Source organism: Aquarana catesbeiana, linkage group LG08 (assembly GCF_042186555.1).
Source record: "Aquarana catesbeiana isolate 2022-GZ linkage group LG08, ASM4218655v1, whole genome shotgun sequence".
Taxonomy (NCBI): domain Eukaryota; kingdom Metazoa; phylum Chordata; class Amphibia; order Anura; family Ranidae; genus Aquarana; species Aquarana catesbeiana.
In genome coordinates, this window is record NC_133331.1 from 24,656,337 (window position 1) to 24,673,505 (window position 17,169).

The following is a 17,169-nucleotide window of genomic DNA, read 5'->3' on the forward strand; positions in this document are numbered from 1 at the left end:
GAACATGAATAATCAAAAGTGCTCATTTTAAAGGCTTATATGCAATTTATTGTCATAAAAAGTTTTGGGACCCAGATCCTGCCCCAGGGGACATGTGTCAAAGCAAAAAAAATTTTTTTTTAAACGGACGTTTCGGGAGCAGTGATTTTTTTAATGCTTAAAGTGAAACAATAAAATGAAATATTCCTTTAAATATCGTGCCTTGGGGGTGTCTATAGTAGGCCTGTAAAGTGGCGCATTTTTCCCGTGTTTAGAACAGTGCCACAGCAAAATTACATTTCTAAAGGAAAAATTGTCATTTAAAACTGATCGCGGCTATAATGAATTGTCAGGTCTCGGCAATATAGATACAATTCATTGAAAAAAAGGGCATGGGTTCCCCCCAGTCCATTACCAGGCCCTTTGGGTCTGGCATGAATATTAAGGGGTGACCCCCGCCCCCATCTAATGCCACAGGGGCTTCCCCGTGGCTTCCCCGTGGCATCAGAGGGGGTGGGGTCACCCGTTTACGTCACCGGGTGGCTCCGCCCTCAGCTATATAAGAACTGTCACCCTGAAGAAGCGTCAGTCGGCGGGAGCCTCTCATTGTGGCGGAACAGTGGTGGATTTTTTTTTTCTTTTTTGGTCCATCGGGCGTGATTTTACATCGCTGCCCATTTTTATTCATTTTGTTTTTAATAAACAACTTGTGCCAAGCTGTCTCTTGTCTTTTTTACCATTTTTGACACTTTTTTTTGTGAAATGGTAGGGGTATTACCCAATTACCAATTCACATGGGGGGCGGGATCTGGGGGTCCCCTTGTTAAAGGGGGTTTCCAGATTCCGATAAGCCCCCCACCCACATACCCCTACAACCACCGGGCAAGGGTTGTGGGATGAGGCCCTTGCCCCCACCAACATGCTGCTTTGCAGCTTTGACCAATGTTGAATGATACCATCGCTATAAGTGTAGGCCATTACGCACTTAATGAAGCCTGACTGGAAAATCTCTAGGTTGGACATTGTTAAGAACTTTAATGACATCCCAGTCTTAGTTCATAGGGCTCAGTATTGAGTTGGCCCACCCTTTGCAGCTATAACAGCTTCAACTCTTCTGGGAAGGCTGTCCACAAGGTTTAGGAGTGTGTCTATGGGAATGTTTGACCATTCTTCCAGAAGCGCAATTGTAAGGTCAGGCTTTGATGTTGGACGAGAAGACCTCACAGTCATTGCTCTAATTCAGCCCAAAGGTGTTCTATCGGGTTGAGGTCAGGACTCTGTGCAGGCCAGTCAGGTTCCTCCACCCCAAACTCACTCATCCATGTCTTTATGGACCGTGCTTTGTGCACTGGAAGGGGCTATCCCCAAACTGTTCCCACAAAGTTTGAAGCATGAAATTGTCCAAAATGTCTTGGTATGCTGACTCCTTAAGAGTTCCCTTCACTGGAACTAAGGGCCCAAGCCCGACCCCATGAAAAACAGCCCCACACCATAATCCCCCTCCACCAAATGATTAGACCAGTACACAAAGCAAGGTCTGTAAAGATATGGATGATCGAGTTTGGGGTGGAGGAACTTGACTGGCCTGCACAGTCCTGACCTCAACCTGATAGAACACCTTTGGGATGAATTAGAGTGATGACTGTAAGGTCTTCTTGTCCAACATCAATGCCTGACCTCACAATTGCGCTTCTGGAAGAATGGTCAAACATTCCCATAGACTCACTCCTAAACCTTGTGGACAGCCTTCTCAGAAGAGTTTAAGCTGTTTTAGCTGCAGGGGTGGACCAACTCAATATTGAACCCTATGGACTAAGACTGGGATGTCATTAAAGTTCGTGTGTGTAAAGGCAAGCGCCCCAATACTTTTGATAATATAGTGTATGTGTTGTATTTTATTTTTTTGGTAAAGATGAACTATGTGTTTTGTTTTTTTTTTTTTGGTAAAAAATAATTATGTGTTACTGTTTAATCACATTATGTGGACTTTTGTTACCTGGATTGCAACACAGTTGAAGATGGAAGCCTGCTTAAAGATCTTCTCTACAAGGGTGGTGTTCTTTCCATCCAGATTTAAGGAGATCTGTGCTCTGCTTTCTCCCTCTGCCCCCTCCAGGTGTATACATATGGTTTCAGAATGCTGAGAGCGAACCGCAGAGGGGAAGATGACCGCATAGTGCCTGAGGAGAGAAGATTGAATATTAGAAACCACAAGGGTAGATTTACAAAGAATTCTATAGCATGTTTTTTCTTGATAGCATTCCCTGTTTGCAAATGTGTTTGTGTAGCTTCCCAAAATCATGCAGATACTAGCTTGAATTATTCAACAAACAACTATTTGGTTTGATAGGATAGAACCCCCCTTAGCTATGGTTTCTTTTGGTATAGTCATCATAGATCATCTGGTTGTATGGGCAATTTCCTTATTTTTAATGAAAATCAGATTATAATCCATCTATTATTTTATTACTCTTCATGCCGCATACACACGACCGGACTTTACGGCATACTTGGTCCGGCGGACTTTTCGACGGACTTTCCAAATGAACGGACTTGCCTACACACAATCAACCAAAGTCCGACGGATTCATACGTGATGACGTACGATCGGACTAAAACAAGGAAGTTCATAGTCAGTAGCCAATAGCTGCCCTAGCCTTGGTTTTTGTCCGTTGGACTAGCATACAGACGAGCGGACTTTTCGACCGGACTCGAGTCCGTCAAAAAGATTTGAAACATGTTTCATTTCTAGGTCCGTCAAACTTTTGGGGGGAAAAAGTCAGCTGGAGCCCACACAGGATCGAATTGTCCAACAGACTCTGGTCCGCCGAACCAAGTATGCCGTAATGTCCGGTCGTGTGTACGTGGCATCAGGCCAAGTCAGATTTTTACTTTGTGGCAAAGCATAGAAAAACATGTGTTTTGACTGTATGTAGGCATAATGTGTGGCATTGCTTGATCCAGAATGCAGTGTCTTGAAGTACCTTCTCAATGCACAACCACCAACGTGGACGCAGACAGACAACGTGACTGTGTGGGTGAAGCTACGGACAGTCATGCTGAATATAACAGAACGATGCGGGAAGAGGCATACTGTAATTCAGGTAAGTAGGTAGGGGTGGTTTGAGGGTGGGGAGCTGGAGAATGTGACCATGTTTCATGTCATATCCTAAATAGGAGTTTAACATGAAACATATTAAAAAAAGATGGACTTGGCCTTTAAAAAAAAAAAAAAAAGTTGGGAGTTCTGTATAATAAAGTGGCTGACTCACTGGCTTGAAGTACTGCAGAATCTCCCTCTCTATCGAGGGTGTGACATCTCGCTGGTCCGGCATAGCAAAAGCGAAATTGTCATCAAAGACAAGATAGTACTGTATGAAATTGTATGTGTTCTTTCATTTCCAAGCATGCGCTTTGTTACTCAATTTTTTTTTACGGACAAATACTGTACTGATTAAATGAAAATCATTTGTTTTTTAACGTGCAACAAAAATGTTCGTGTTTGTCTCTGGATAATTTTGCATGAACTATCAAAATGCGTAGGCCCCTGGACGACATCATCTGTGATGAAACACGTAGGGTGAAGCAATGCGCTAACGTCCCCATTACCCTTGTGACGGGTTTGTTTGGTTGTGCGCCGGCCGGCACACCAAACTTAAGGCGCTGTTGTTTTATCATTGCTGTAAGTGCAATACTTTTTATCTCAATAAACGTTGAAAGGATTTTACACCATGTGGAGCCTTTTGTCTTTTCGGTGTACCACCATCCTATTAAGTGATGCCACGGGCATAGGGGAGCCGTGTAACCAGGAGAAAGGCCCAGGCTGGGTTTTAAGCCAAAGGTGCAGAGTGATCCCTTGTAATGAGGGATCTACTGGAGCTGGTAAGCAGTTAATTCACAAGGTGACACAAGCTACCCCTACTTCTACTGCACTCAACATCTCTAATGCCCTCCCTTGTCCTACCACTACTACTGACAGCCAACAGAGTACTAGTACTACTGTAAATAATACATGTGTTCCACCCATAATATCCCCTGTTTCTTTGGTATCCTTTGGTTCCAGCTCCTCACCTATCACACCCCTTGCCACCACTCCATCCTCAGAACCAACTGCGGTCCCTTTTTTAGTGTTCGATCTCCCTCGGACAAAACCACAAAAAAGAAAACACGCAGAAGAGGATGTCGAGGCAGAGGCAACAAGCCACACTCCAGACCCCAGCAAAAAGAGAGTACTGTTAAAATCTTCAACCTCTCCTCCCATGTCTTAACTGAAGATGAAATCTCTTTACTCAGTCGAGGTCTAAATTTTGCTCCAACTGCTGCTCCCAACCCTTTCCTTCTCTTCAAAGACCTGAACAAATTTGTCCGTCTCCTTACCCTAAAAAGATTTTTCAATATCCAATCCAATAAACATCGCTTACATGCTGATTCAAACATACTTGAAGTGTCCCACAATACCACTGAGGTCCATACTGACAGTGACCCTTTTTTCATTTTAGAAGAATTATATAATCATCCCTCCACCTTATCCTCTCCCCCAGCAGATCATGAAAATGATTTCGTGCTGTACACACAACATCTGATAACTTCTCCACCCATTCAAAACACCACTTTTAAACCCACATCGGTCTTCTATCCAACCCAGTCTAAAGGCTCATGTATCGATGCATTTTATCGCATCGTTCATGCAGAAATACAGGAACTGTGTAATAATAATAAGAACAAAAATAATAAAAAATTCATTTCCAATCTCACCCATCATGAACAAAGAGCTCTTGACACACTCACCAACAATCTAGAACTGGTTATAAAGAGTGCTGATAAAGGGGGAGGTATAGTGATACAAAATAGAGCTGACTATGTCTCTGAAGCCACCCGACTATTATCTGACACCAATACATATATCAGACTCAATAAAGATCCCTTACCCGTATTCACCATCGAAGCTTCTTCCCTTGTTAAAAAAGCACTGAAGGAAAACATCATCACACAACAAGAGGCCTCTTTTCTAGTTAAAGAAGTACATTTCACTCCCTACTTTTACCACCTGCCCAAGGTGCACAAAGACCTTAAAACACCACCTGGGCAACCGATCGTGGCCTCTATGGATAGCATCAGCAGTGGACTATCACAGTACATAGATCAATTCCTCCAGCCACTGGCCCAATCCCTTCAGTCACATATAAGAGATGGCGTTCATCTGCTGGAAACCTTAACTACCTACTCCTGGGACAAAAATTACCACTGGGCCTCTTTAGATGTTCAATCTCTATATACATCTATACCTCATGAAGTGGGCCTCAATGCCCTACAGTTTTTTCTCTGTCAAGACCCCATGCTCAATCCAAGGCAAGCTTCCTTTATTGTTGAGGCCACCTCCTTTTGTCTTACACATAATTATTTTAAATTTGAGGACAACTTCTTTCTGCAGCTACAGGGGACAGCTATGGGGGCGCACTTTGCACCCTCATATGCGAATCTCACTATGGGGCACTGGGAACATCAATATATATGGAACAACAACCCGTTTTTTTCCCATATTGTTTTTTATGGCCGCTATATAGATGACGTGATCATCATTTGGGATGGCAGTGTATCAGTATTCTCAAACTTTGTAACATATTGCAACACCAATAATATGGGCCTCACCTTTACCTCTGTCATTGACCCAAACAAATGAGCTTTTTTGGACCTCGAACTTTTTTGGATAGGTAAGGAGATACACGCCAAAAACTTCACCAAACCAACAGCTGGAAATTCCTTCCTCCATTATAAGAGCTGCCACCACCCCCTATGGCTAAACAATGTACCTAAGAGTCAGTTCTGTAGGCTAAACAAGAACTGTACATTGAAGAGTGATTATGACACTGAAGGTCTAATCCTAAAAGAAAAATTTCTGGAAAAGGGATTCCCCGTTGACCTTGTGGATACAGCTTATCAAAAATATAAGAGTAAACCGCCTATTGAACATTCTCATCCACGCCAAAACACTGACAATAGTAATTTACGATTTATTACCCAATTCCATACCCAACATAAACAAATGGAAAATATCGTTAAAAAACATTGGCCTTTACTACTACAAGACGAACATCTACTTCCTACTCTGCTTAATAGACCTCAATTTGCCTATAGGAAAGCACCTAACATCAAGAGCAAGGTAGCGACCAGTAAACTTAGGGCTAGACCTCCACCTCCGGGTCACCATATGCCCACCTTCCTAGCTATTTCTGGGATGTATCAGTGCCGTAAACCCCTCTGCAAGACCTGTCGGTTTGTGACACATGGTCAGAAAGACTTTCACGTTAAAGGCAAAATATACCCAATTAAGGGTTTCCACACATGTTCCTCTGACCATGTCATATATTGCCTCACTTGTCCCTGTGGTCTATTTTATGTAGGGCGCACCATCCGGCCACTACGGAAACGGTTTGGTGAACATCGTCGCTTCATCGAAGGCGGACTAGATAATCACAGTGTCCCCAAACACTATCTTCATGTCCATGATAAGTCCACTAGCGGCCTTAGAGTATGGGTAATTGAGGCAATGCCAAAAGATCTCCCCCCAGCCGAACGCTACCGACGACTATGCCACAGAGAAATGTATTGGATATTCCTATTAAATGTTTTGGCCCCTGGGGGGTTAAACGAGGACTTCGAAGTTAGTGCCATACTTTGACAATACATTCCCTTTCCACACTTATCTAGGCTTCCCTCCTCCTTTTTTAAAAAATTTTTAATAAAAAGATGTTTTATTATCACCATTACTTCTTCATTTTAACATACCCCCCTGTTTTAATTTGAATCTATGGGCGTTTTCATGCCACATTTTACACACTTTCATATGATGATATCTCAATGTTACCAATATCATGCATGTGAAACCCTCCCCCCCCCCTATGTTACCCATTTGCTGATTATCTGTTATGTGCATGCACTTTTCATGATCTGTCAGTCCTAGATATTAGGCACTCTGATCGTCATACAGATTGTTTTTAAACTTTTATTATCACCATCCTTGATTTTATTTTATTTTATTCCATTTTCCTCCATTGTTCTGTTTTTTAGTATGCTGTTGCAGGTATTCGCTTACATTCATATGTATTTACTAGTCTTATTGTTATTATACCTTGTTGCCCCCGCCCCCCGGCCAATCCACTGCCAGTGTGCTTGCATAAATCTTCCCCAGCCATCAGTTTAGTCCGAGGTTGAGAAAGGAACGAATGACGGTTCCGAAACGCGTCCCTCATTGATGACATCACATCCCCTCTCTGGCCCTTCGTTTGCGGTTCAGGCTGGTCACAGAGCTGCTCATCGGATGACATCACTTCCGGGTTCGCAGCCCTCACACGCTGACGACGCCGGCTTCACAGCGGCTCCCTGTGCTTTACACCGCTGCTGACAGTGACCACATCCATCCTCCTGAAGGCTTCCTCTGATCGTGACCCCTTCCTATGCAGCCTTACCCACGATGTGCCTGTTAACCACTCCTATTTTGTAAGTGTTTTTAACCCAGTTGGGGTATTAAAATTGTTTACCTTCTGCACTTAGAGGCGCCTTTGTTTGTTTTTCATAAGCAGTTAATTCAGCTGTTGGTGGCAGCACTGTTGCACAAGGTGGTGGATGGTGGAGTCTAACAACAATATTCAAGATTCACTATTGTAATCATTGGTGGACTGATTTATGGACTTTTGTTTCATTTCATTTTCATGTGAATAATTAGCGCAATTTTATTTTTATATACTATTACTGAACTGTAACTATGTCATACAGTAGAATTGCTGCTTGGTTTGTTTATTTCTAATTTCCCAATAGTACAGTTTTTCCATATCCTCATCACACTACAGCAAATAGACACTGCTGAGTAATAAGTAACAGATTATAATCATTAACTTGATACTCCAGGGTCAGATGCTTTATTATCTCATAATTTACAGTAGTTACTCCATCTTTACCCCAAAAATAGGGGGGGTGCATTTAGATTCTGGAGTACCTTTCTGGGTGGTATTTTTTAGAGTAAACATATTTTACCTCGAACTGTAACTCAAGCCGAAACTTCTATGTATGCAGTTGTGCAAAAAATTAAGTACAGCCCATGGAAATATTTCACATTTTCAATATATTTAATGGGAGAACATTAGATCTTTACAAAAACACAGATACCTAGTACCTACAGATAAAAGTTATATACTGTACCTGGACAAACACAAGAAAGCAATAGGGGTGATTTACTAAAACTGGAACACTCAGAATCTGGTGTAGCTGTGCATGGTAGCCAATCAACTTCTAACTTCAGCTTGTTCAATTAACCTTTTGGCTAAAAAATCTGGAAGCTGATTAGCCTATATGCAGGCCTTATATGAATGTTTAGGTGGACACCAAACAAAGAAAATAAAAAACACAAATAAAATTTCCCGAGGTTCCCCCAAGGTTTTAGAATGGACCCCTCATGTCTGGTATGGCTTTAAGGAGGAACCCCATGCAAAAAAAATCAAGAAAAAAAAGTGCGTGATTGCTCCAAAAATATCTATACCAGACCCTTATCCATGCAGGCTAGTTAGGCAGGAAAGGGGGGCGAGTGTGTGCCTCCTCCCTCTTGAATCTTACCAAGCCACATGCCCTTAACATGTAGAGCCATTATGCCAGGGAGAAGGTGATAAGGACAAGAGCCTTGATAAGGATGAAGGCCTCTTTCCCACAACCCTGGCCTTGCGGTTCTGGGGGTCTATGGGCAGGTTCTTATCGAAATCTGGATGTCCCCTTTAACAATAAGGGGGTTCCCATAACCCCCCCATGTTGTCACAAAAAAAAAATTAACTAGTAAAAAAAAACACAAACTGTAATAAAACAATCATAGACATGTCCTTTGACCACTTCAGCCCCAAAAGGATTTACCCCCTTAATGACCAGGCCATTTTTGCGATATGGCACTGTGTCGCTTTAACTGCCAATTGCGCGGTCGTGCGACGTTGTACACAAACAAAACTGATGTTTTTTTCCCACAAATAGAGCTTTTTTTGGTGGTATTTGATCACCTCTGCGGTTTTTATTTTTTGCACTATAAACAACAACAAAAAAAAAACATTCTTTATCAGTTTAGACCGATATGTATTCTTCTACATCTTTTTGGTAAAAAAAATAAATCGCAATAAGCGTATATTGATTGGTTTGCGCAAAAGTTATAGCGTCTACAAAATAGGGTATAGTTTTATGGCATTTTTATTATTAATTTTTTTTTCATTAGTAATGGCGGTGATCTGCTATTTTTATCGGGACTGTGACATTGCGGCAGACACATCGGACACTTTTGACACATTTTTGGGACCATTGGCATTTATACAGCGATCAGTGCTATACAAATGCACTGATTACTGTAAAAATGTTACTGGCAGGGAAGGGGTTAACCACTAGTGGAGGATCAAGGGGTTAATTGTGTTCCCTCTCTGTGTTCTAACTGAAGGGGGGAGGGGACTGTGTAGGGGAGATGACAGATCGCTGTTCATACTCTGTATGAACACATGATCAGTCTCTTCTCCCCTCAGAGAACCGTAAACTGTCGGGCACTCGCATCGGCTCCGGGGGCCACAGGGCGAAGCGACATTACATAAAGTTGTTTCGCTCAGCCGTGCCAATCTGCCGCAGTGAAACTGCGGTGGCTGGTCGACAAGTGGTTAATGATGGATGTACATCATGGGGTTTTGAGGGTTGTTTTAATTAAATGACTTGTCAAAAACTGAGCATGTAAAGGGCCTGATATTAATTATGGGGGAACCCCCACTGAGCTTTTTTTTTTTTTTGGTGGTGTCCCCTCTTAACATTTATAACAGGCTCTCATCTAGACATGTGCACTGCCGAAAAATTTGTTTGTTTTTGTTTTATCCATTTTTTTTTATTTCATTCGTTATGATCGCATTTCGTAAATTTGAAAATTTGAAAATTTGAAAATTCGTAAATTCGAAAATTCAACAATCCGAAAATAAGAAAGAAAATCTGAAAAAATTTGAAAGAATAACTAACTAATGAAAATAATAACTAACTATTAAATTATAGGTATTGGAATCTCTTTTCAAATTTGGCTGTTAGTGAACGTAACAAATACGAATTTATCCAAAGTTACGAATTATCTGAAATAACGAATGCCGCATCTAAACAAATGTAACAGAACTTATTAATAATAAATAATATTAATAATAATTAAAAAAATAGATTATTATTATTGTTATATATTATTTTTTTCCATTCTTTTAGATGCGGCATTCGTTATTTCAGATAATTCGTAACTTTGGATAAATTCGTATTTGTTACATTCACTAACAGCCAAATTTGAAAAGAGATTCCAATACCTATAATTTAATAGTTAGTAATAGTTAAGTTATTATTAGTCAATTATTATTTCAGATTTTAGAATTTTCGGATTTTCAAATTTCGAATTTACGAATTTAGGAATTTACGAATACTCGGAAAAATTTGTTAAATGGGTTTTCGTTAATTCTGATATTTCCGAATTAACGGATTTGTCGAAATTAGTTAAAAAACAAATTTGTACCGAAACAAATTGCAGATGTCTACTCTCATCTAGGGTAAAGGTCTGGTATAGATGAATGAGGTCCCCCCAGAGCTGCCAGATACTGTCATTTTGCCAGCAATTTAAATACACTTTTTTTCTTTGAAAGCCCCCATTCCTACCGCACTGACTTGTCATGCGATTTGACAGTTCCAAATCGCATGACAAGGTCGCTCCCTATTGTCGGCGATTGAACTGTTCAAATTGGTGCGACCCTAACTTTGCGGTTCCACGCCAATTTAAAAAGAAAGGTTCCTGCACAATTTTTTTTGCAATTTCAGGTGCGAGTTGCATCCACATCTGTGCATGAAGTCGCACAGATGTCAGGCAAGTCACACTTGAAATCGCACTGACTTGACCTTCAAGTGAAGTAGCATGATTTCAAAGTTGCGTTCCGCGTGAACAGGGGGCTAAATGAAAGATTTGCTGTAGTAGGATGTATATATCATACAGATGTGTCACTTTACAGGCAGGGACATGGCACAGGGCACCCCCATGGCATGTGATTTAATATAATTTTGCATTTTTAATGTTTTACACGCACATAGTTGGATTTTGTTTATTTTATTTATATTTTTTTTAGAGTTACTCAAGCGCAGCGCATATTTTCCAATTAAGCATACCAAGACATTTTGGACAATTTCATCCTCCCAACCCTGGGGATGGTCCCTTCCTGTACCAACATGACTTCGCACCAGTGCACAAAGCAAGGTCCATAAAGACATGGATGAGCAAGTTTGGGGTGGAGGAACTTGACTGGCCTTCACAGAGTCCTGACCTCAACCCGATAGAACACCTTTGGGATAAACTAGAGTGGAGACTGCGAGCCAGGTCTTCTCGTCCAACATCAGTGCCTGACCTCACAAATGCATCAAAAATGGTCAAACATTCCCATAGACACACTCCTAAACCTTGTGGACAGCCTTCCCAGAAGAGTTGAAGCTGTTATAGTTGCAAAGGGTGGGCCAACTCAATATTGAAGCCTACGGACTAAGACTGGGATGTCATTAAAGTTCATGCGCGTGTAAAGGCAGGCATCCCAATACCTTTTGTAATATCGTTTATTTAAAAATGTGTAACAGCTTTAAGAGCTCAACAACTGATAACCTATTAAACATCACCAAGGAATGTTCAATTCAGCAATCACACATTTACTAAAGCAAAATGAAGTTACTTACAGTTTGGCTTCCACAGAGCAGGAGATGTGAAGAAGGACTAGACCCGCACACAACACCCAGGACACCATTGTGCAGGGCTGCAGGACTTCGTTAGACTGCCTGAAAACTTTGCGGCTGCTTTTGTATTTTTTGATGGCTCCACACACCCCCCTCCTACGCGGCAGGACATGGGCTTCACAGCAAGGCTGCTGACCTCAAAACAACAAACATGCCTTAGGCTGTAACTGGTCAGCAGATGAGTAACAAGATGGAGAGGATCTGCAAATAATGACTTTAGATATTGTGTTTGTAACAGGCAAACATCTACCCACAGTTCTGAAGACCTCTGTAAGCTTACAGGGATGATCAAGTGTTTCAGATTTTAGTATAAAACTCAGTCGACCCGCAAAGTTGTGATTCAGAGTTCACGGCCTCAGTGGTTCACGGATTTTTCCTTAGAATCTGACTAATAATTGTTGGTGGAAACCCCGCAATTTCACAGAAACCGCAAATATCCTCCACAATTTTTTATGGCTTTTCTCGTGGCGATTTATAATTTTTTATGCGTTTTAATGCTAAATTATTAAGAACAATATCATTTTTTATCAATTTTGGGGGGCATATTTAGGGTTTAACCGCTTCAGCCCCGGAAGATATGGCTGCTCATTGACCAGGCCATTTTTTTTGCGATTCGGCACTACGTCGCTTTAACTGACAATTGCACGGTCATGCAACGTTGCACCCGAACAAAATTGACGTCCTTTTTTTCCCCACAAATAGAGCTTTCTTTTGGTGGTATTTGATCGCCTCTGCGTTTTTATTTTTTTTGCACTATAAACAAAAGGAGAGCGACAATTGAAAAAAACACAATGAGGGGTTATTTTCGAAAGGCAAATCCACTTTGTACTACAAGTGCAAACTACAAGTGCAAAGTGCACTTAAAATTGCACTGAAAGTGCACTTGGAAGTGCAGTCGCTGTAAATCTTATGCCCTGTACACATGGTCTGATTTTCCGATAGAAAAAGTGCGCTCGGATTGTGTTGTCAGAAATTTCGATCATGAGTGGGCTCCATCGGACTTTTTCCATCGGAATTTACCACAAACAAAGTTTGAGAGTTTGAGAGCAGGATATAAAATTTTCTGACAACAAAATCCGTTGGTTTAAATTCCGATCGTGTGAACACAAATCTGACACACAAAGTGCCACGCATGCTCAGAATAAATTAAGAGACGAAAGCTATTGGCTACTGCCCCGTTTATAGTCCCAACATGCGTGTTTCTAGTCACTGCGTTCAGAACGATCGGATTTTCTGACAACTTTGTGCAACTGTGTGTATGCAAGACAAGTTTGGCCCAAAATCCGTCGGAGAAAATCAGATGGATTTTGTTGTCGGAATGTCCAATCAATGTCCGACCGTGTGTACAGGCCTTAAGGGGTAGATCTGAAATGAGGGGAAGCTCTGCTGATTTTATTATCCAATCATGTGCAAGCTAAAATGCTGTTTTTTTTATTTTCCTTGCAGGTCCCCCTCTGATCTACAGCGACTGCACTTCCCAGTGCATTTCCAGTGAAATTTCAAGTGCACTTTGCACTTGTAGTTTGCACTTGTAGTGCAACGTGGATTTGCCTTTAGTAAATAACCCCCAATATCTTTTACTTTTTGCTATAATAAATATCCCACATTTTTTATCAAAAAAAAAAAATTTCCTCAGTTTAGCCGATATGTATTCTTCTACATATTTTTGGTAAAAAAAAAATCCCAATAAGCTTATATTGATTGGTTTGCGCAAAAGTTATAGCGTCTACAAAATAGGGGATAGATTTATAGCATTTTAATTTTTTTTAATTTTTTTTTACTAGTAATGGCGGCGATCTGTGATTTTTCAGGACTGCGACATTATTGCAGACACATCAGACACTTTGACACATTTTTGAAACCATTGACAATTATACAGCGATCAGTGCTATAAAATGCACTGATTACTGTGTAAATGTCACTGGCAGGGAAGGGGTTAACACTAGGGGGCGATCAAGAGGTTAACTGTGTTCCCTATGTGTGCTTCTAACTGTAGGGGGGATGGGACTGTCTAGGAGGAGAGAGAGATCGGTGTTCATACATAGTATGAACACACAATCTGCCTCCTCTCCCCTGAAAGAACTGGGATCTGTGTGTTTACACACACAGATCCTGGTTCTCGCTCTGTCACAAGCGTTTGCGGGAGCCCGGCGGTCGCATTGGCTCCGGGCGCGCGTGCCCCTAGTGGCCAAAAGGCGAAGCAACGTAAGGTAACGTCATTTCGCCCAGCCGTGCTATTCTGCCGCAGTAAAACTGTGGCGGCTGGTCGGCAAGCGGTTAAACTATAAAAATAGGCATTTATAGGCATTTTGTACAGGATAGGTAAATTGCCAGGCTTGGCTGACAGCCAAGCCTGTGTGTTTTTTTTCTGGAGATGAAGAAATCCTGTACTGCCGTACTCTGAAAAAAGGCATCTTATTATAAATCGTTAAAATCCAATATAAGCCACATCACAAGGACAGTACAGAGCATAGTAGCTAATGCTTTTCACATCAATGGATGCTTACTCATAGCTAAGAGTTATCATCCATTGATGTGAAATGCGTTAGCTACTGTGCTCTGTACTGTCCTTGTGATGTGGCTTATATTGGATTTTAATGATTTATAATAAAATAATAAAATATAATAATTTTTTCGGAGTGCAGCAGTCCAGGATTTCTTCATCTCCATAGACTTGTGCATAGCCTGCACCTGAATCCAATCCTGGTGGTCCAACTCAGATGAGGTTCGGAGGTTTGGTGAGCGACATATCCTTTCTATCTATTAATACCTGGACTTTGTTTTTCTTCTGGGTTAGGGTTAAGTGAATGAGGCAAAGCTGGTGACTCACAGGCAGCATCACCAAGACCTCCCACTTCTTTCCAGAATATTCTAGCATCTTCTGGAAAGGAAGGAGGACAGAAAAGGTGGAGCTGCCTGGAGTATTCTGAGGAGTCCTGACCAATCCCCAACTTGGATTAGCAGGGGGCAGGCCTCCTTAAATACCCAGGGTCAGCCCAGCTGGGGGGGACATGTTTGGGTGGAAGCTGGAGATGGAGTGCTAGGCTGTCTGGGGCCTTTGAGGGAGCTCCCCAGTCTTGGGGGTGGGGGTGATCCTTGACAGGAGGCACATCAGCAAGGAGAGGACAACAGGAGAGCCCTGTCAGGCAAGTCTCCAGGGAGGAACAACAGGTCGCAGCCAAGAGGGCGGGTGAATGACACACAGTCGGGAAGGACTGGGACATTGCACAGTCTGAGATGGGTGCAGAGCCAGTGGAGTGGACTGTGGTGGCACGGGCAGTGGAGAGAGGCAGCTGCAGCCAGGAGGGCTGGCAGGGCCTGAAGAGGTAGTGCTGGGAGCAGTAGCCACGTGGATAGCTCGCACTAGGACTACCACTATTTTTCTTCTACACTAGAGGGGCCCGAAGTCCCTGCCTGCAAGAGGCATTTGCTAAGGCCTGGCTAAGCCAGTGCTAGGCCTAAAATATAGTGCTAGCTGGTCCTGGAAGAACAAGCAAGTGATGTGCTGGAGCTGAACTGTAGAGAAGTACATACACAGAAAGTGTATATAGTTGTGTCCCGTATACTTTCTTCAATCAAGTGGGTATCCCATACTCCCTTACCCTATCCAAGTTTAATGCCCTTTAATAAAAAATAAAAAGACTGGTTTTCTGCCTGAGGGTGAATGAGAACTGTGCGTGTGACTGGGCAGGGTGACAGACGGACTACAATTACCAGCAGCCCTTACGGGGGTACCACTACAGTTGTGAAGAATAGCACCACAGCAGCATGTGGCATGTGTACACCCTAACTACTGCCTCTGTTGCTAAAGGGGTGATGGTTGGAGGGCAGTAAAATTGCAGCTCAATCATGGGGATTTACCGCCCCCAACCTCACATGTGAATGAGCCCTAAAAATGTGTGAAGTAATGGATTGTTCATATGGCTGGAACCATATATTACTCTAATGCCCCGTACACACGGTCGGATTTTCCGACGGAAAATGTGTGATAGGACCATGTTGTCGGAAATTCCGACCGTGTGTAGGCTCCATCACACATTTTCCATCGGATTTTCCGACACACAAAGTTTGAGAGCAGGATATAAAATTTTCCGACAACAAAATCCGTTGTCGGAAATTCCAATCGTGTGTACACAAATCCGACGGACAAAGTGCCACGCATGCTCAGAATAAATAAAGAGATGAAAGCTATTGGCGACTGCCCCGTTTATAGTCCCGACGTACGTGTTTTACGTCACCGCGTTTAGAACGATCGGATTTTCCGACAACTTTGTGTGACCGTGTGTATGCAAGACAAGTTTGAGCCAACATCCGTCGGAAAAAATCCTAGGATTTTGTTGTCGGAATGTCCGAACAAAGTCCGACCGTGTGTACGGGGCATAAGGCAGCCTTTCTCAAGCTTTTCAATGCAGAGGAACCCTTGATATAACTTCTGGGACTCTGGGAACCCCTACTAAAAATTATAATATCTACAACTCATGATACATTAGTGTGATTGTCAGTTGGAAGAATGCTCCTTACATTTGTGGTACCACATTTGTGGTAAGAGGAATGACCCCCTTACAGATCAATGGCACCTATCTGAGAGGAAGAACTTGCTCATTGCTCAAGAAATCCCTAGTAACCTCTGGAGCAACCCTAGTTGAGAAACCCTGTTCTAAGCGGTTGCAGCGGCTGTACAAACACAGCCGCAGGTCCTAATTTGACAGGTGTACTGGTGTTTGTGAATGGCCCTAAATGTACACTGTGTTCATGGCCTTACATCCGCATGCCTGGCAAATTAGGACCTGCATAGGCTGTGTTTTTACAGCTGCTGCATCCCCATAGCGTAACATAGGCTGCCTACACACAGCTCCAGGTGGCTACGGCAACATACAGTATCTCACAAAAGTGAGTACATCCCTCATATTTTTGTAAATATCTTATTATACCTTTTCATGTGACAACACTGAAGAAATGACAGTATGCTATAATGTAAAGTAGTGAGTGTACAGCTTTTATAACAGTGTAAATTTTCTGTCCCCTCAAAATAACTCAACACACAGCCATTAATTTCGAAACCGCTGGCAACAAAAGTGAGTACACCCCTAAGTGAAAATATCCAAATTGTGCCCAAAGTCTCAATATTTTGTGTGACCACCATTATTTTCCAGCACTGCCTTAACCCTCTTGTTAGGTTTTACTAGTAAAGAAAATGAAGATAATATACACAGTGAATGATATAAGTACATTGCTAGGATTGACCAACATACAATCAGAGTGTCATTGAAATATATAGACAGCTTTTATTCCTTAGTGACCTCTAATTAAATATATTGTTTATGTGGGGTTTAAAAAGTGTTCTGAATGTGTGAACCATGGGTCCCATTTCTTGTCAAATAAATGTTTTGT

General features: G+C 42.0%; 1 protein-coding gene across 1 annotated transcript in view; it reads right to left on the reverse strand.

Moving 5' to 3' along the window:
* Positions 1–11,877, reverse strand: part of LOC141105641 (alpha-2-macroglobulin-like) — a 175,249-nt gene extending 163,372 nt beyond the window's left edge. Inside the window, 2 exon segments of the mRNA XM_073595612.1 lie at positions 1,976–2,159; positions 11,722–11,877. Coding sequence (XP_073451713.1) covers positions 1,976–2,159; positions 11,722–11,789 — 252 coding nt within the window. The 5' untranslated portion in view covers positions 11,790–11,877.
* Positions 11,878–17,169: the final 5,292 nt, after the last annotated feature.